General features: G+C 53.0%; 10 protein-coding genes across 10 annotated transcripts; 4 read left to right on the forward strand and 6 right to left on the reverse strand.

Moving 5' to 3' along the window:
* Window positions 1-2,374: 2,374 nt before the first annotated feature.
* EI97DRAFT_188424 (uncharacterized protein) lies at window positions 2,375-3,874 on the forward strand. Its single transcript, XM_033793574.1, has 3 exons — window positions 2,375-2,968; window positions 3,023-3,341; window positions 3,387-3,874. Exons 1-3 carry the CDS (start codon window positions 2,432-2,434, stop codon window positions 3,812-3,814), a joined length of 1,284 nt encoding a protein of 427 aa, XP_033650599.1. The 5' UTR covers window positions 2,375-2,431; the 3' UTR covers window positions 3,815-3,874.
* Window positions 3,875-4,481: 607 nt separating this feature from the next.
* EI97DRAFT_445167 (uncharacterized protein) lies at window positions 4,482-5,488 on the reverse strand (the record flags this gene model as incomplete). The annotated part of the gene is made up of 3 exons (XM_033799949.1): window positions 4,482-5,146; window positions 5,188-5,310; window positions 5,395-5,488. 3 exons carry the CDS (start codon window positions 5,486-5,488, stop codon window positions 4,482-4,484), a joined length of 882 nt encoding a protein of 293 aa, XP_033650600.1.
* Window positions 5,489-6,148: 660 nt separating this feature from the next.
* On the forward strand, window positions 6,149-7,569 carry EI97DRAFT_482656 (uncharacterized protein; the record flags this gene model as incomplete). Its single annotated transcript, XM_033802074.1, has 2 exons — window positions 6,149-6,585; window positions 6,636-7,569. The coding sequence occupies 2 exons, from the start codon at window positions 6,149-6,151 to the stop codon at window positions 7,567-7,569; spliced, it is 1,371 nt and encodes a 456-aa protein (XP_033650601.1).
* A 508-nt stretch (window positions 7,570-8,077) lies between these two features.
* Window positions 8,078-8,746, reverse strand: EI97DRAFT_445169 (uncharacterized protein; the record flags this gene model as incomplete). The annotated part of the gene is made up of 1 exon (XM_033799950.1): window positions 8,078-8,746. The coding sequence occupies one exon, from the start codon at window positions 8,744-8,746 to the stop codon at window positions 8,078-8,080; it is 669 nt and encodes a 222-aa protein (XP_033650602.1).
* A 766-nt stretch (window positions 8,747-9,512) lies between these two features.
* Window positions 9,513-10,185, forward strand: EI97DRAFT_469819 (uncharacterized protein; the record flags this gene model as incomplete). The annotated part of the gene is made up of 2 exons (XM_033801729.1): window positions 9,513-9,596; window positions 9,646-10,185. The coding sequence occupies 2 exons, from the start codon at window positions 9,513-9,515 to the stop codon at window positions 10,183-10,185; spliced, it is 624 nt and encodes a 207-aa protein (XP_033650603.1).
* A 92-nt stretch (window positions 10,186-10,277) lies between these two features.
* On the reverse strand, window positions 10,278-11,775 carry EI97DRAFT_424876 (SET domain-containing protein; the record flags this gene model as incomplete). The annotated part of the gene is made up of 4 exons (XM_033797147.1): window positions 10,278-10,833; window positions 10,884-10,972; window positions 11,023-11,048; window positions 11,125-11,775. The coding sequence occupies 4 exons, from the start codon at window positions 11,773-11,775 to the stop codon at window positions 10,394-10,396; spliced, it is 1,206 nt and encodes a 401-aa protein (XP_033650604.1). The 3' UTR covers window positions 10,278-10,393.
* Window positions 11,776-12,692: 917 nt separating this feature from the next.
* EI97DRAFT_384257 (YjgF-like protein) lies at window positions 12,693-13,261 on the reverse strand (the record flags this gene model as incomplete). The annotated part of the gene is made up of 3 exons (XM_033795961.1): window positions 12,693-13,034; window positions 13,157-13,170; window positions 13,219-13,261. The coding sequence occupies 3 exons, from the start codon at window positions 13,259-13,261 to the stop codon at window positions 12,693-12,695; spliced, it is 399 nt and encodes a 132-aa protein (XP_033650605.1).
* EI97DRAFT_436312 (adenine phosphoribosyltransferase) lies at window positions 13,219-14,518 on the reverse strand. The gene is made up of 3 exons (XM_033799064.1): window positions 14,363-14,518; window positions 13,894-14,315; window positions 13,219-13,848 (listed from the first exon to the last, which is right to left on the reverse strand). Exons 1-3 carry the CDS (start codon window positions 14,500-14,502, stop codon window positions 13,694-13,696), a joined length of 717 nt encoding a protein of 238 aa, XP_033650606.1. The 5' UTR covers window positions 14,503-14,518; the 3' UTR covers window positions 13,219-13,693.
* A 79-nt stretch (window positions 14,519-14,597) lies between these two features.
* EI97DRAFT_188506 (uncharacterized protein) lies at window positions 14,598-15,376 on the forward strand. The gene has a single exon (XM_033793575.1). The coding sequence runs from the start codon at window positions 14,842-14,844 to the stop codon at window positions 15,271-15,273; it is 432 nt and encodes a 143-aa protein (XP_033650607.1). The 5' UTR covers window positions 14,598-14,841; the 3' UTR covers window positions 15,274-15,376.
* EI97DRAFT_436313 (phosphoribosylformylglycinamidine cyclo-ligase-like protein) lies at window positions 15,072-17,771 on the reverse strand. Its single transcript, XM_033799065.1, has one exon. The coding sequence runs from the start codon at window positions 17,605-17,607 to the stop codon at window positions 15,481-15,483; it is 2,127 nt and encodes a 708-aa protein (XP_033650608.1). The 5' UTR covers window positions 17,608-17,771; the 3' UTR covers window positions 15,072-15,480.
* Between the last annotated feature and the right edge of the window lie 143 nt (window positions 17,772-17,914).

Here is a 17,914-nt window from a genome sequence, read left to right on the forward strand (position 1 = left end):
AAAACGAGTACAGCGTGAAGGGATCTTAACAGCTGGAGAGGGTCTACGGTTAGCTACCCTAAGCGAGTCTGCAGTGTGTGATGATGGAAAGAAGGTGAAGAAGAAGGTGCGTGCTGATGAAGGTAAGCCTACACAACGACATTGTACATGCTGCGGTGAGACTGGGCATAATTCACGTACATGTAAGAAAGAAGTATAAATAGATTTTAAAGAGATTGGCTTACTACAACTCTTAAAAATTATTCATAATTGTTTTATACTCTCCTGAGGAGTTTACATTCTGGTGGGGTCTTGGCATAGTGACCGACTCGCCTGTGTGACCGACTCGCCCGTGAGGTACGTTATAATGTTATGTCGTAGAGCTAGACTAGACGTATACCTGTGGTAAGCAGCTTGTACGCCCTGACAGACCGCTTAATGGTCAGCTGGACTCGTCTACCAGGAACGCCTGTCAGACTTACCAGCAAACCGACTTCTAACTTCTCCACTTACTTCTCATTAAAGGCGTAATCCCCGGCCGCGGACTCAATGGAAGTAAGTTTGTTGTTGTATCGGCTTTAATTTGAGAAATCCGGCCGGGACGGCGTAGCGAATGCTTCCGCTCCGGGAAACTCCATCTTGATCCCGTCGGCGATGTATCCAACAACCTACTCTTACGTCTTGCCCTGCTCATATGTAAACACTAACAGAAAACAGCCCCTGGGCGTTAACGCTGCGCTGCGCACTTGATGGTTCCGCCCTCGAACAAGAACAGCACCGGCGCGGGTAGAGTGTCGGCGCATCGCCCATCATCGGGTTTTGAGAATGGCTCGACGATCGAAATCTTACCAGCTGAAGAGGCCAAAGAAACCAAACTGGTGAAAACTTTGCCGCGGATATAGCCAATACGCGCCTGCTGAAATGTCAGTACTACACTACCCTAGGTAACCCGTCCATCATCGCCTTCCTCGATTACAGCGTATATACCAATCACTGGAACTACGCGCTCACCCACCGCGGATAGACAAATATATTGAGATAATCAAGGTGAACCGAACACGTTTTCTTTCATCTGTTGTATCTGTTCTGGTAAGTTCGCGAAAAGTCAATTCAAATATACATGCTCCACAGAGGTCAGTCCTCGAAAACGCTCATAGAGCAACCTCTATCATTTCTGAAACCATCAATTCTGTTCTTGAATCCCTTCGTTCTGTTCCCCAAGTTTACGTTCTTCACTCATGCCATGGCCGCATCTCAACCCGATTTCTCTGGGTCTTGATTCTTCTTTTTACTCCCCATCTTCACGGATTCATCGCAGGTTCCAGATCGAGAAGTTCCAGTTTTGTCTCATTTCATTCAATATCCGCGCCTGCTATATGACTTTATTCTCATGTCACAAATCAATAACTCAATGAGCACTCTTATTATGGGAGACCACCATTCTCTCCCTCCCCTGTGTGGCCTTTGCGGGAGTTTCCGGCGCCTTCAGAGAGACTTGTCACCCAAAAACGATCTGGTGTTTACATTGTTGACGCAGCGAACAATGACTATTCATCGCCATTGTCAAAGTCCTACATTATCGGCTCCCAAAGCCCCTACAATACACCCGGGCCGCACGGATTAGGACCGGAGAGCGCTCCGTAAACAATGGTATCTACCACACAAATTCCTTTTTCGGCCTCCTTGAGGAGGGTTTGGACTGCGATGATGTCATGTATCGCGAGTTCACCACCGCCGCTTCAAGTGGTGAAGGTGAAGAGTGGGGCTGGGGAAATTTGCGCTTTGCGGTGTCCTACTTTAACCACTCCTCTGACTGCTTTCCTTCTTCTCTTCTCAACTCCAACTTGTCCTGTCACTCTTGAACCGTTACAACGACTTTTTGTACAGTGCTCTTGCGACAGTTCTGTCTCTCCTCTTGTACTCGCTTGTTTACAATCGCGTTTTTACACGGTACACTCGCGTCAACCACAACCATGGGATCTCTCGCTCATCGCCGCGGTGTTGCTTCGTTGCACTCTTCGATTGACGTTGGCGGTCCTGTTGACCAGTGGGTTGAAGCTGAGCACGGCTCCTGGACCATACAGGGCGAGCAGGATCAGATTGACCCTTTGTTGTCGTTACCTACATACAATGAGAACACCACTTTCACCGACGCGTTTGCTGGGTCCGACTTTCACGAAGCGGTCATGGGCTACGACGGGGGATTGCAATGGAGTGAGCTTGGGCACTTTCAGAGCAACTACAACGAGCCCTGTCTTCCCCGCGAAATGGATGCTCAGCAATTCCCGGGGATCCATCAGCAGTTCTGCGCGGATATCCCAATTGACCCCCAGCTGGAGCTTCAGTCAAGGTATATTTTCCAATCCCAATGCTTTCACCGTCGCTAATAGAGAGCAGTGCTTGCGCGCCATTGAGCAGCAACCTTGTGCACTTCACTGCTCCCGTCCCGAATATGGTCCCTTGCCAGCTTGCAGTTGATGCCAATACCCCCGTCTCCGAAGCCAGTGGCAACACTTTCTCAGCTTCGACATCACCAGAAGCAGTTCCCGCCGGCGACCATGCTTCTCCAAGCGTTCGTCCCGTGGAGCAAGACGACGATTGCGAGATGTCGGACGCACCCTCCGTCTCTGATGACAACGAGGCCGACGCTAACGTTACATCTCTCAACTATAGCACAGGCACTGCTCCTGACGGCGGTGAAACACCTAAGCCCAGCATCACCCTGATGTTTAGCAGCTACGAAGAAGCCGACAGAGCATGCCCTGGACCGGCCTGGACTCCGGTGCGTCCCGACAATACGCTCCCAAAGACGCAACAAGATCGTGTCCAGATCGTAATTCGTCTCCTTGAGGCGCTTCAGAACCGCACAGATGTGCATGACCGGGCCGGGTCCGTATATGGGTCACGCTGGCAAAAGAAAGATCGCGCTGGCAATTTCGTCGATTACTATGATCCCGCCATCATGGAGAAGGTGTGTTGGGATGTTCTTGTAAGTCTTCCTCATGGCCGGCCCCTCAGCGGAACAGCAGCTTATCATGCGCAGAAAATTGCTGAAGAGATGCACACGCATCAAGGTGCCTCCCATCTCCCCTTCCATGACAAGGAGTTCAACAAGTGCATCTACAAGACAAAGGACTGGACGTTTGGTACCCGCATTGATTGGATGGTGAAGCTGATGCGCGATTTCAAGAGCCGCTGTGAGAAGTTGATCAAAGGCGCCGAGCTGGCCTTGTACGTTGCATCGCCGGAGGAAATATACACAACGAGCGAGCAGAACCGCAAACAGAACGACAAGCGTCAAGGGTTTCTGAAAGCCGGCCGAGAGATTTCAAAAAAGGAGAAGGCTGCGGAAGATGGTGCTGGTATGTCTGTCGCCTCAAGTTACCGCGATATACTAACAACACCAGGCACCGGAGCGCCTTTTGTTGATGAACTTCAGAGTGAGGCCCAGAGTGAAGCGGCCCCGAAGCCGGCAGCAACGCAACCAAAGTCCACGCGGAAATCTCGAGCCAGCGCCTCCAGGACAAACATCAAGAACTGTGTCAACGAGACCGGGGTGGAAGTCGACGAGGGTGGGGAGGCTGTGGCCGGTGAGGAGCCCAAGCCGCCTGCTAAGCCCGTGAGGAACCAGCGAAAGCGCACCCAGACATCGCGGGCTGGCTCTTCCCAAAAAACTTCCAAGAATACATCGAGCGGTTCAGGGGACCAACTCAACCAGGCTGATGAGGTGGAGGCTGGTAGGCAGCTGAAGAAGACCCGTGCTGCTTCGAAGAAGGCGTCAGATCCCGCGAGCAAACCCACCGGGGTTCGCAAGCAGAAACGAAAAAATCTTTAGGTCAGTCTCGGAGTTCCACCAGCGGCTTTTCGAGATTCTGCGCTTTGGTCAGCACATTGGTTGGCCTTTGACGTCTTTGACACATTTTACTTCACTGCTATCATCAACTGGAATCGCCATTCACGAACCGCATGATACCCCAGGAAGGCGTTGGGGATACTGCAAACTTGCAGCAGCGCCTTGTGGATTTGGGTGCTGGTCGCATCTCATCATCTTTGTTCCTGCCATTCCAAGCCAGTATTTGTCTTTTGTCATCTGATCAGGGGGTCTACAGAAGTGTCGCTGCTGCATTTTACTCTGAAGGACTCATCTTTTCTCTCAAAACTCCGCTGCGGCGTTGAGATTACTCCACGCTACTGTCTTTACGTACTAATGTCTTTGCATCGGGACACTGAGTGTATCATTATACCCAAGGATTTATGTTTTCTAATGGTTGGCGGCGGAACTACTGGGATACAAGGGAAGCGACCGCAATGTATCGATATCTCGTTAGCTTCGTGTTGAGGTTATCGCGATAAGAAGAGCAATGAATGAGCATTACCAATGTTTCTCCCTGAGTTGCGTCCTGGGTACACACAAAATCAAATGATTCTAACGAGCTGGCTCTTTCTCCTGTCAAAGAGAATCTTTTCTTCATCTGGACCCTCTCTGAAGCCCCACCTCTCGTTCACGGGCCACTGCATCCAAAACCTGCCGACTCTTTGTAAACCGGCCTATCCATTCGACCAAGGTCAAACCTCCTCAGCACAATGCCATTACTCCATGCTTCGGTTCTTTCCTTTTTATCTGTCCGCGCAAAAAATACTCCTCTGACCAGCTCGGCACAGAACATGAGCTCAGAAGTATCGACATCCGTTGTGCCTGGTCGAAATACAGTTTTCGCCTTTTCAAACTGCGTTACGATGAAAATCCAGTAGCCCGTCACCACAGACGTGCGTGTGACCTCAACCCCGCGCAGAACAGGACATCTTAATGTCAGAAGGTACTCCAGCTGTAATCCAGACAGAGGGCTAGGATTATCTAACACCAATTGCGCCGTTGTGATGACACGGCTGGCGGATCCTCTGATTTCATCGGACCGTACAGCTTGACGAGAGCCCACTTTTCCGTCGACGGCAAGCCACGACCACGTCGGCACGGGATAAGACATTTGGGGAGCGGTGGTTCGGAAGTCGCCGATATACCATAGGAGGTCAGATAGGAGATGCGCTTCCCAAAGTCCATAGCCATGTCCTGTGAGAGGCTGTGTGCCTGATATTGCCTGCACAATGGCTTGAGCAGCAATTTCACGGTCCATCGGAGTGTGCGTGCCTCCGCTGTATCGCTTGCGGACTGTTATTCACGGTCTATGAAACAGTGTGGTGTGTATTTACCTGTGAGCGGTAGTTTCGTGCCCAAAGGGGCTTCATCGGAGTAACAACTTTGGATCCACAGCTTGGAGCTTTTGTCGCTTTTTCTTTTCTTCCAGATGGCAACGCGCGCGGCTGCATTGCGCCCTGCGTAACGAAAGGATATGCCGCTTCTTTCCGCCACTGCAATTGAGAACCATCATGTACGGCGTAAATGACAAGCCGTCTCACTTAAACATTGACCGTTTAAGGGGAAGTTCCACGTGTGAAGCTCGCGACGCCGTACTAGAGGAAACATCGATCCGCATATGAGCTCTGAGTCCATCGTAATCCTATAGCAGCGGCCGCAGAGTGCGTGCAGGGCAACACAACCTTCATTTGAGCCCCCTTCAATCCCAACCAACAGCGGCGTTTGCGCGTCTGCGAACCCCTCCAGTGAGTGCCATCCGAGTTGCCAATATGGTCTGGTCCAGGTTCCTTTACAGGAGTTGATTAGAGATTGGATTCTTTCCAGACTATTGGCAATGGCAATCAGAACGTAGTCGATCATATATATCAGGATCAAAACAAGGCCCGCAAGCAGCAGAATGCTGAAGTAGGAAGACGATTAAGAATATGCGTGCCCCCTCCCACATTGAAGAGAGCCATAAGGTTAGGTCTTCCGTAAACGAAGCATGGTGCTGAAAGCCGATAAGTTGAAGATATGTCACAGTTGAGAAGTCAGAGATGTTGCTGAAGTATCGTTAAGTTTGAGATTCTTGCTAGGATATGGCAAGTTTAAAGGGCCCAGTGTTGATGCAGGAGATACAGCTGAAGGAAACTTCGCAGTTTCACAACTTCATCCTCACTGCCGCTTCGGACGTCCAACCCCCAAACCGAGCTTAGCGCAAAACAAGCCACCGCCACAAATTTGGGGCTCCTTTCCTCCCCAGCCTTGTCACATCTCTCTTTCATTTCCAATTTTGCGGAAGCCTTGATATCGATCATGGTTGCACCAGCGTTCGGCTTCTCTGTAGGCGACTTCATTGCTGGAACGAAGCTTCTTGTCAATGTATTCAGTGCTTTCAAGGAGACTGGGGGGGCATCAGCCAAGTATGCCTCTGAAGTGGCCTTTCTGAACAGCCTTACATCCACTCTTCAGCATCTTGAGAAGCAAATAGGAGCCTCCTCTGCCCAGGATGACATCTCTAGAGACCTTTCCAAGCTGGCCCAGTTGATTCGTGAACCCTTGGAGGTTTTCAAGGTCTTTCTGGACAAATACGAAGCATCGTTAGGGGAGTCCTCCACAAGATCATCACTAAGCAAGGCTCCAAAAACAATCAAGTACACTGTGAAAGAACTCTCTGGAAAGGTCGATAAACTCCGACGTCAGGTAGAGCAACCTCTGCAAGCTGTAAATTCGCTTTTATCACTGCAAGTTATGTAAGTTTAGCGCTCGTGGGGGAAATTTGACTACTTACATCCCCTTTCAGAAAATCGATTGAACGCCTACCTGACCAACCCCTGCAGCCTTTCCAGTGCGCCCAGATACTGGAGGCTATCCGAGTGGCCGACATTCCTGCCGAACTCGACAAGCAAATACAGGTCCTGCAGCGCAATGCCAGGGCCCATAATATCATGCAAGATGAACAACTGCAGCGCGTTGAAGAACTTCGGACGAAACTACACAGCGAAGTCTCAAGTCTTCAAGCCAGGTTGAAAGATCTTGAACAAGCCACCGCAGAGCTTGCGACACAGAATGGTCAGAAAGACCAACTTGACGTCTCCAAGCAAGCAACGACGAGTGTCGAAAAACTATCAATCGCTCTCGAAACCAAGTCTGAGAAGCTGGAAGAGGAACTCAAAGAGCAGAGGAAACTGGTCATTGCACTGCGATCCTTTCTGGAGGATAAAGTCGAGATGCAGCAAATTGCACTAGCCACAGACGACGAGATGAACTACCATAATGGTAGTGCAAAAGCAACCAAGTCCTGGCCATCGGCTACTTTACCTGCCGCGAACCTGGCAATTCTGTTATTGTCATCCGTTGTTTCCAGCGTGGCAGCAACTACCCTTACCGTGGCAGCGCGCAGCCAGAAGAAGCACCTGCTCACGGCAGCTTCAAGATCAACAACAACAGCTAGAGTTCCCGTTTCCACCAGTTCCAACAATTATTGGCCCACAAATAGCTCAATCGTGGAGAGAAACCCTCAAGCAGTGAGCTCGCAATCATCAACATGGGTGGTGGATTTCGCCCACTCAAGCTTCTCCGCCGTAACAAAACGACCCAGGCCTGCTAAAAGGGAATCTAAATTATCATACGCTGGCATGAGGTTCATTGAAGATTCCGGCGGGAATAGAGGAATGTCCAAACTGGGTGAACCAGAACAAGCGGATGCGCCAGGGCACCATCACGATAACAACTAACCCATTTGATACGCCTGGTCCAAGAATCCTGGATCTACTATGCCTAGCGACTCAGGAATCTTCCAGCGCAGGTGGAGGAGAATACTCTGGAGGATATACTGGGGGATACAGTAGCAGTGATGCCGATGATCCAGCAGCTGAGCTCGGTTCTTGTCGTTCATTGCGCAAGATACCTTTTCGATCTAGAAAGCCAACCCAGATACTGAAAGGCCTCTCCTCCACGCCAGGCAAGACCAGACTTAATAATTTCAGTGGGAAGTGTCGCGTTGGGAGGCCGAAGTCACAGCGAAGTACTGAGGTTAACGTCATGCATGACGGTCCGTATCACAGGGTATGTCCTCGTGTACAACCTCATGGCAAGCAAACTTACGAGCGTACAGCAGACCTCCGATGAGTCGATGACATTCATTGCAAACTCAGGACCACTGCAACCAGAACCTCACCACACCTAAAGATGCTACGACCGGTGATTTGAGACTGATAAGACTTGAAGAGTCCAGAGTGTTACCTAGGAGTTCTTGTAAGAGCAGAACAGTTTTCTACTCGCTGCCCTGTAGCTCTGCGCAAAGAGGTCGTCGTCATCATCTTCGTCATCGGGGACAACAAATTCCGCAACCTCGTTCCCGGGTTTCTTTCCTATGCCCATGTCTACATCAGTGGACCTTCTCTCTTGAGACTGGGTACCAAGTTCTGACGTCCGACTGCCCAGCATATGATTGCGACCTTCTCCAGCCTCGATACACGCCTCTTTCCCTAATTCAGTAGCTTCATCCTTTCCTTGCGGATCTTCTTCGTTCGGTTTTCGACTCGATTTTCTGTGCGTATACTCTCCGCTTCCGCGAGACACTAGCATTCTGTCCGCGCCACTGCTCATGCCAGTTACAGCTCTGAAAGTGTGCTCTGAACGGTCCACATCTACCGGCATTGAGCGGAAAGGCAACGCTGATCTTCCGTACGCCATCCTCCCATCCGAAAATGTATGAGGCTTTGAGGTAGTTTCTCCGGAGGACATTCGTGGTCTGTACGGGAGGCCATCCCTCAACATCATTGCGTTCCTGGAGTCGCTTAGGGTTGATGAGGTGCCTGGATTTTCTCTCCCGGGATCCGCTGCCGGTCTACTATGAGATGTTGGACAGGAGGTTGTGTCAGCTTGTTGGGGATGTTCCTCGGGTGACATTGGGTCGAAAATGTGTGGAAACTCTACTCTAGAAATTGATTCTGAAAAGTCAAAGTCCACCGCACGAACTTTGTACTCATTCAACAACGCTATTGTATATTTTTGAGGTTGATCACGGGTACAATGATATCGATTGATATAGCTCAGTCACGCGATCCGATCCCATAGATGTGAGCAGAATGTTACTACTACACGTGGGTACACCTGCCTAGATATTCCTGGAAACACAGTGGCTCTTGCTATTTAGAAATTGACAGTTCCTTCCACAGCAAGACCGAATACACGTAACCACATCCTCTATCCACAAGCGCAACCCAGCCAAAGTCAACATCGTACCCCACTGCGCAGCCCAACCTCTCCTCCAGCATCCTACCACAGATCGTTATTAATGCCCGGATGTCATTCACATTCATTCCTTAATCCCATAACCAAGCTCTGCATTACCATATACCATCATGACGGAACGGAAAAAGCGGCGAGGACCGTTCAGAGCAATAAACGATCCGGAATCTGAGAAGGAATGCGAAGGGCCGGTCGAGCCAGCACCAAGTGTGAGTGCCATTTCCCACCCAAGGCAGAGGAAGGAAACTTGTTCGGCGGAGCCATGTCGTCCATTTTTCGCATTTAACAGTCAAAGCGGATATGAGAATATGATAAGATGAAATGGCAGAGAAGCACGCCCGGAAGGGGAAGATATGTGATCTGGCTGTGGTTGGAAAGCGGGAAGCTGGATAATGGCAAGCAAATCTATCTTCCGGTGCTGATCATGGCTACACAGAGCTCCACGGCAACATTGGATATCCACCAAGCGGGTCCCGACTCTGTACAAAGTTCGACATCAGCCTTCACTGTGGGTAGTCGCTTGGTGGGAGAGACGAGTGCTAATACGCCCGTACCAGGACTACGACTGCTGGAATGATGCCGCAAGCGGGGGAAGCTATGAACGGGACAGCATGAACGTACCAATAGCCGACACGCCAGGCATACCCGAGTCCGGAACATCCAGCATGCCGGACGTGGGGGAGGGTTCTGGGCTGACACCGGAAGCGCAGGACGAGTGCGAAGAATCTAAGTCTGGCAGCATCGCCGAGGCGCCTGCGTCCGCCTCTGCATTACCACCCGATATGCCCAGCGAAGGCAACATCGCTTCACTCAATGGCCCCGAAGAATCAGATCCAGAGGTGGACATTGACACGCTTGAAGCTGCTTTCCAGCACAGACGCTTTTATTGCGGTGTCTGCTTCACCGAGTCATTCACATGTACCTGGCCGCAAGGCGGTTCGCCATCGGATAAAGACAAGCCGTGTGAGTCGTGCAGGAAATATGGAAGAGTCTGTAAGCCTATACATGAAAGTCACGTCAGGAAGCGGCGAGAGCGTGCCGAGAAAAAGTTGGAATGGCAACGGAACAGAAAAGCGAACCTGATCGAAAAGAAATAGCTGACGCGCGAGGCATTTGAATGTACCCTATGGTCTCTCGGTAGAACAGGAACAGAAAGGTAGATTGCATTGACTCCGTTTCATCAACTATAGCGTTCTTGAAAGCAGGCTTCATGCATGGAGTCTAGCCTCCACCTGGCCCACGCTATACACAGAAGCATTCGCGAATTCGGACATCTCCACTTCACACATTGTCTCGCAGCCAGCACTACTCATAGACGCCCCTCCCGCCAAACGCGCCCAACAACTCCTCCACGCCCCACCGCCCTTCCTCCCTCCACTCGGTCCCCAGAAACCCCATCTCCCCCAACACCTCCACGGCCTCACCCGCCCACATCTCCGCTGCCTCCCTATCCCCCGCCGCCGTACTCAGCCGCGTCATCACCACATACTGATCCGCCAGCAGCGCAGTCAGGTTCTCTTCTTTCATCAGGGAGACGATCTCCTCGCCGGTGCGGAGGGCGGCATTGTAGGCGTGGGATTTGAACTGGGATTCGAGGTGCGCTTGGAGGCGGGTGATGCGGGCGCGGCGGGCGTCGGAGGCGTTGCGTTCGGGGGTCGGGAGGGAGCAGAGGGCGCAGGTGCAGGTGAAGCCCCAGCGGGAGAGACCTTGTTGGCGCTCGGAATGGGTTTTGCCTAGGAGGAGGTCTAGTGGTGTTAGTGGGGTGTAGAAGGAGAGGGGGAGAGGAGCGGCTTACAGGATATGGTAATTTCTTCGCCGGGGTCGATGTCTCTATACGCTTTTATGCCGAGGGAGAAGCCGCTGTTGGAGAACATGACGAAGGAGCTGGTCAAGTTAGAAACCACTTCTACAGTTTCGTTGGGGGAAGAACTCACTTCGGATCGCAAGCATGGTTGATACGCTTAATCAAGTCAGCATATCCCGAAGCACAACGCCTATGTGGACAAAACTCCTAAATCAAAGGATCCCCCACTCACCGACACAAGCGGAAACAGTCCCCTAAAACTCCCCTCCCCCAAGCTCGTCCCAAACGCATTCGTCATCATAACATCCTCTTCCACTCTTCCCTCCACCGCCACCTCGCCCTCCTTCAAGGCCCCAGCATGCCGCCCACTCATTTCCCTAACCACCTCCGGCCTCTTCAGCCTATCCACCGCCACCTTCAACAACCGCATACCCTCCTTCAGACCCACTCCCTTCTCCATCTCCAAGTCCACCATCACGGCCGCTTGATCCACCATGAAGGTTTCGTATTTCCTGATCTTCCGCGTGGCGACGACGCCTTTGTCTTTACCGGGGATGTCGACGATTTCCCAGGGACGGGGTTGGGAGGACCATTCGTCAAATTGGTCCGGTGTGAAGAAGATACTCAAGGGTTCTTCGTCCAGGTGCTCCGCGGCGAGGGCGGCGAGGGAGGGTGTGGTGAGGATGGAGATACCGTTTATGAAGGCGGTCTGGGAGGTATAGACGCAGTATTTTGTGCTGAGGGAGTTGAGAGAGTGAGAGTGTGTGCAGATAGGAGCATGGGTCCAGGGGAGGTGTGGATTTGAGGAGAGAGGCTTTTGCGGTTGTTGCTGCTGGCCTTGGGGTTGTCGGGGGTGGTAGCCTGGTTGGAGGAGTTGATCCATGTCGATCGCCCCTAGTGTTGCTGAAGCAGTAGATGTGAGGGTGGAGAGGGCGAGGAGGGCGAGGAGGGAGAGGGCGAGGAGGGAGAGGAATGCTTTCCGGCGTGTTCGTACTGGAGGGCCCATGTCGAGTCGTGGTCCCACCTAAATGTGCACACCAGAAAACGTTGAAATGCAGAGAGTAGAAGAATAGAAACTCCACCTGTAGGTACTTCATCATGGCCTCGTGGAGCTCCACATACCGTAGAATGCTCAGCGATCTGCACCACATTAGCCGGATATTAAAAACGGTACTATACCCCCGACGCCTTGGTCTTGACTTGGAATGTGGAGAGCCTCAATACATATATGTGACGGATTGTTGTCTCGGCCGCAATGTATGTAAGAAGAGGAGAGGCTCGTCGCTCAGAGGTCATGCCAGGGACTGTGAGTAGCAGATCTGGCCCTTCTTTCGGTAGAATCCAGTAACCAGAAACTCGAGCATATGCGCCCGAATAATATTTAATTCACAAAGTCGTGCTTCGGGATGTCGCTCCTTTGAATCTGCGTAGAAACTGTCAAAAGAGTACCAGTCACGTGACAGCTCTGTCCTGCTTAGTCATAGTCATCAAACGTCGACTGAGTATTCGATTGAGGCACAGAAGTGAGCGTAAAGGTACGGCTCGTAGTCAGGAGGAAAAAATAGCGGTCCTAGATTTGTTAAACTCTGCGAGGGCACTGATCAGGCGCAACCGGTTCAGGGAGGATTGTAGGGACTTGCAAACTCCAATGGATTCAAGCCCAAGATCTAAGAAGCTCCTGCGGTATACATCGGAGGCCAATATTCCACCAGTCGAACTCTATATCTCTTCTGATAGTACTTCGCCTCCAAACCCCCCCGGGTCATCATGCTTAACCTACAAACGATCAACACCCATGAATCACAACTTGGAATCAGCCCTACCACTCAGCGCAATGCACTCAATCTCCACGGGCACGCCCTTCGGCAACTGCTTGACCGCGACGCAGCTCCTGGCCGGCTTGTGCGCGAAAAACTTCTCATAGACGCCATTCATCTCGGCGAAGTTGGCCATGTCGTCGAGGAACACGTTGACCTTGATGACGCGGGAGATGTCGCTGCCGGCTTCTTTGAGGATGGCGATGATGTTGTTGCAGCAGGCGGTGGTCTGGTCGGCGATGCTGCCGGTGATGAGGTTGCCGGACTTGTCGGCGGGGATCTGGCCGGAGACGAAGATGTGCGGGCCGGCGACGATGGCTTGCGACTGGGGGTGTTAGTGGGGTTTGTATGGAAGACGTGTGCGGAGCGGAGAGGTTGTTGAGAAGGCTGTCGAGGTGTCGTTGGAGCTCTCGAAAAGGGTTCAAAGCATAAGAAACATTGACATACGTAAGGTCCAGCAGCTGGTACAGTCAGTCTCGCTCATCTTCCCATACAGTGAAGGAGCTTACGTGGGCACGCCTCAGCAGTAAACACTTTCTTGATCTCGGCCATACTGCGCGATTGGGCACTGAATTGTCTTCGAAAAGTGATCAATTGGGAGCGAGAGAATACAACAGAACGAGCTCTAACAGTCACAAGCGGTCGAAGCAGAGATGGAGTAGCAGTGCGGACAGACATGTGTGGGTATCACAGAGCTGTCGTCGCCACAAGTGTTGTCAGCGGCGTTCTCATTCTCGAAAAGGAAGGTGGGGTGGCTAGCGTGCCGAGGCCGGAGATGACGAGGGGCGGGGCAGAAACTTTTCCAGTACAAGATGTTGATGAGAGGAAATGGGAACGGAAGAGTAGCGCTAGATGATTTAGATGCAGCCAATAGGACTACCGTAGAACTGTCTATATAAGCTTCAAGATGTATTACTTCCCAAAACCCAAGAATGACTCAAACGCCGATCCATGCAATTGCGGAGGATGAGAATCACGGAGCGCTCATTCTTTCGCCATCTGCCCGGTGAGGAGGGTATCAACACGAGCGTCCAACTTCGCCCGTCCCTTCAGGAAGTCCAGCTCGAGGAGGAACGCATATCCAAGCACTTGCCCGCCGAGCTTCTTGACCAGAGCACCAGCAGCTGCCGCAGATCCGCCTAGTCGTGTCAGCTCAAATTCTATCGTTAAGCTTTTCTACGCACCCGTAGCAATGATGTCGTCGACAATGAGGACCTTCTGCCCCGGCTTGATGGCGTCGGCCTGGATCTGGAAGAAGTCCTCTCCGTACTCCTTCTGATATCCCGCAGTCTCGCACGGCCCCGGGAGCTTCCCCTTCTTCCGCACCGGCGCAAAGCCAACGCCGAGCCTCAGCGCCAGGCTGGGGCCGAACAGGAAGCCTCTCGCCTCCAGGCCGACGATGACATCGGGCTTCTCGTACGCTTGCGAGACGTGGAGTTCGAGGGCGCGGACGAGCGCGTCGTGGAGAGCGGGGTCGGCGAAGATGGGGAGGATGTCCTCGAACAGGATGCCGGGAGAGGGGAAGTCGGGGAATTGGCGGAGGGCGGACTTGAGCTTCAATTTGAGGGACTCCAACTCATTTAGCGCATCGGGCTGTTGGGAGGGGCTGGAGACATTAGACTACAATCGTTATCAACATCGCTACTGGCATACCTGGAGGCGGAGGCGGCGGAGAGTCCTCCTTGGGCGGCATGCTGAACTGTAGGATCCGGTTTATGGGCAGGAGGATGCGAGCCGGTGGCGGCGGCTTGGGAGTCGTTGGGATGGGAGCGAGTGTGGGCGAGGCCAGACATTATGAGGGGAAGGGAGAAAGGCAGCAGGGCAGTCTGGACAGTGAAAGAAGGTGACGCGAGCGAGAGCCAGGTTTTGGAAACGGCCGGAAAAAGCAGAGGGTCGAGATCTGGGCTCCGTGCGAGCGGTGAGCGAATGGATGCAGTGAATCCTTGGGCGATTGATTTCTGCCTGCTGTACACTAGCACACCCAGCCAAGCACAGACGAGACGGAGACGCGTCCACGGCCCGCAGAGCACTCGTCCCATGTACCCATCTATGGAAATGTCTCCTGTTCACCCGATAAGGCGATGCTGGCCGTTCCGCGGTATTTGTTGAGGCGTCCCACATCATTATAGATTATGGGCCGTTCACATGTTGGTCGACTCGGCGCCAGGTCCAGCTGGTGGTGCGCGCTGAGCCATTCAATTCACCCTCGTCGTTCACACCGTTCCGGCGAAATTGCGCTTCCCACCTTTTGGTACGCTCGGCCGCCGATACTGTCGCCATTGTCATTATCAATGGCTTTATCAAGGTCACGGCTCCTAGACGCCCTTGCGGACAGCCCTGGACATAGACCCTGGACATATGCATGGTCGATATCCCTAGACTACACCTTCAGATTGCCATATCGAAAGGCTCAGCACTTGGCTCCACACATGTACGCCACCTTGCAGCGTGCAGCCAGCCACACAGAGAGATCAAGTATCTTGTCCCACTCGAACTTCGGATTGGAAGCTTGCCAGATCTTCCTCGTGGTTGCGCAACAACTGCAACTGAATGCTATATCTTGAAGAGATGGATTGAGACGCCCGCTGACATGATGATACACCTCAAGCCTTTGCTCATTCACGCTAGTGGAGAGCCCTCTGCCTCTGACCAGAGCCGCAACTATCTCTGCTATGGTCGCACCGCAGGCTCCCCTCCACGCGGAGGCGTACTCTACGCAGTGCAGTAGCCGGCTTACGTCTTCGTACAGAACTCTGACTGGTCGACACCGTTCAGCCCCACACCTCCATGTTGTGCACGACACAGTCTTCAGTACCCTTCTTGGCCAACCGACCTACAGTGTAAACCTTCTCCCCTTGCTGTTGGAGAGCCTCTACAGCAGCCTGCGCCTTACTGGCGTCAACAGCAAGCACCATGCCCAGTCCAGTGTTCCACGTTCGGCAGAATTCAGTGTTCTCGAGGCGGCCTGCTTGCTTGAGCCATTTGAACACGTCTGGTACAGGCCACGCCTTTGCATCCAGCTCGGCAGCCAGAGTATCGGGGAGCATGCGAGGTATGTTTTCCAGCAGACCCCCTCCAGTGATGTGCGCCATACCCTTGACGAGCCCTTTCTGGACCAGAGCGAGAAGCGGCTTGACGTATATCCTGGTCGGCGTCAACAGGCTGGCACCCACAGTCTCACCCACGCTCCATGGCGCCTTGTCATGGAAGGATAGGCCCTTCCTCTCGACAATCTTGCGGATCAGGGAGTATCCGTTCGAGTGTGGTCCATTCGAAGCGAGGCCTAGGAGAACGTCTCCCTCGACCATGGCCGCCTTGTCCGGGAGGATAGTCTCTCCCCGCTGGATGGCTCCAATAGCTGCACCTCCTGCGTCGTACTCGCCCTCCCTGTAGAGACCGGGCATCTCCGCCGTCTCGCCTCCAACCAGAGCGGCTCCCGACTGCCGGCAACCATCCGCTACTCCCCGTACGAACGCCGCGGCATCTGAGACATTCAATTTACTGCAGGCGTAGTAGTCGAGGAACATGAGGGGCTCAGCACCCTGCACCACCAAGTCGTTTACATTCATGGCGACGAGGTCAATGCCGACAGTATCATGCTTGCCCATCTCAAACGCGATCTTGACCTTTGTGCCGATGCCATCGATTGCGCCTACGAGGATGGGTGGTTCCGAGTACCCAGCGCTCTTCAGGTCCAGAAGACCTCCAAACCCTCCAATTTCAGCATCCGCACCAGGCCGTCTCGTCGTAGCAACAGAGGCCTTGATCTGCTTGACGAGCTCGTTTCCTGCATCGATGCTTACACCCGAAGCTGCGTATGTCATCGCCTCGCCCTCTGGGACTTCTGTCGGCCGTACGACTGTGGTGCCCTCCTCCGCTGGCTGAAGCAGTTTCCACTGGCATGTTATATTCTCCTTCTTGAACTCATTGAGGAGGTGATTCGCGATGTGTTCGAAGTTGTGAGTCGCCAGTGCAAGAATCGTGGGGCCAGCTCCAGACAAGCAGATACCAAGGAGGCCGGGGTGAGATTGAGGGGTGACGGATTGCAAGATCTCAGTGAGACCCGGAATGAGCCCTCTGCGGTATGGCTGATGGAGCTTGTCTTGCATTGCCGTATAAATCATGTCGGAATCCGGAGGCGATTCCCCCAACGCGGACGTCAACAGAGCCAACCGTTGCATGTTGAAGATGGCATCTTTCCTCGAATAGGACTCGGGCAGAACCTCGCGAGCCTTTGCCGTCGACACCTCGAAATCCGGTATTATGCAGATACACTTGATTTCCGGCGACCACTTGAACTTTTTGAAATGTCCAATGTTGAAGGGCGGTTCTGGTGGACGCAGACCCGTGTCGACTCCGCCTGCTGGCTCCGGCAAGACCTCGCTCCGGGGAATCTCTAGCCTCTCCGTGTCTTCAGGAGACAGCTCGTTCAGGTATGTTCCCACGAAGCCTCCATACAGCGCCGCTGCCACGTTATCGGGGTGCCGCTCCTCCATCAAACAGTAGTCGAGCATGCGGGCTTTGGTGAGCTGCAGGTTGCCCACCTCGTTTGCCAGGTTGACACCCGCGACGATGGCAGCGCCGGACGAGCCCAATCCTCGCCCAAGGGGTATAGGGTTCTTGATATGGACGTGGGTCTCGCATGGGAAGGCTCGAATGCCGTGGCACCGCAGAACATAAACGGCTGTTCTGGTAATGAGGTTGTCTTCGGCGACGAGAGGCACCGATTCTGCACCCACGCCCTCGTAGGTGATACGGCAGTTCAGCGAGTGCTCCGACTTCTCCTTCTTCGTGACCTGCACAGAAACCTCTAGGTAAATGTTGAGCGCGAGTCCAATGACGTCGAATCCAGGCCCTATGTTTGCCGAAGAGCATGGGACCTTGATGACTGTAGCCATGGTGACTCGGCGGTGAGATTGAGAGGTGAATCAGCAGTTGATATTGAAGGCACCGCTCTGGAGCCCGGTGAACTGACTACCACCAAGGCAAAGGGGTGAGTTTGCTGAGGATTGGAAGCCGAGAAACCTGATGTTTGCTGAGGGGTAGTACAGCCCACGCATCGTGTGATGGGAAAAATGTTTCGAAGATCTTATCGGTGGCCGATAACGCAGTGTGGCTGAACGCTGTGGCGGGGTACAATGTGGCTGGGCCGGGGCACTAGTGGAGAGTTGTCGATCTCAACGCCGCTTGATGCTTATTTTGACC

This window comes from Westerdykella ornata, assembly GCF_010094085.1.
Source record: "Westerdykella ornata strain CBS 379.55 unplaced genomic scaffold EI97scaffold_30, whole genome shotgun sequence".
Lineage (NCBI taxonomy): Eukaryota > Fungi > Ascomycota > Dothideomycetes > Pleosporales > Sporormiaceae > Westerdykella > Westerdykella ornata.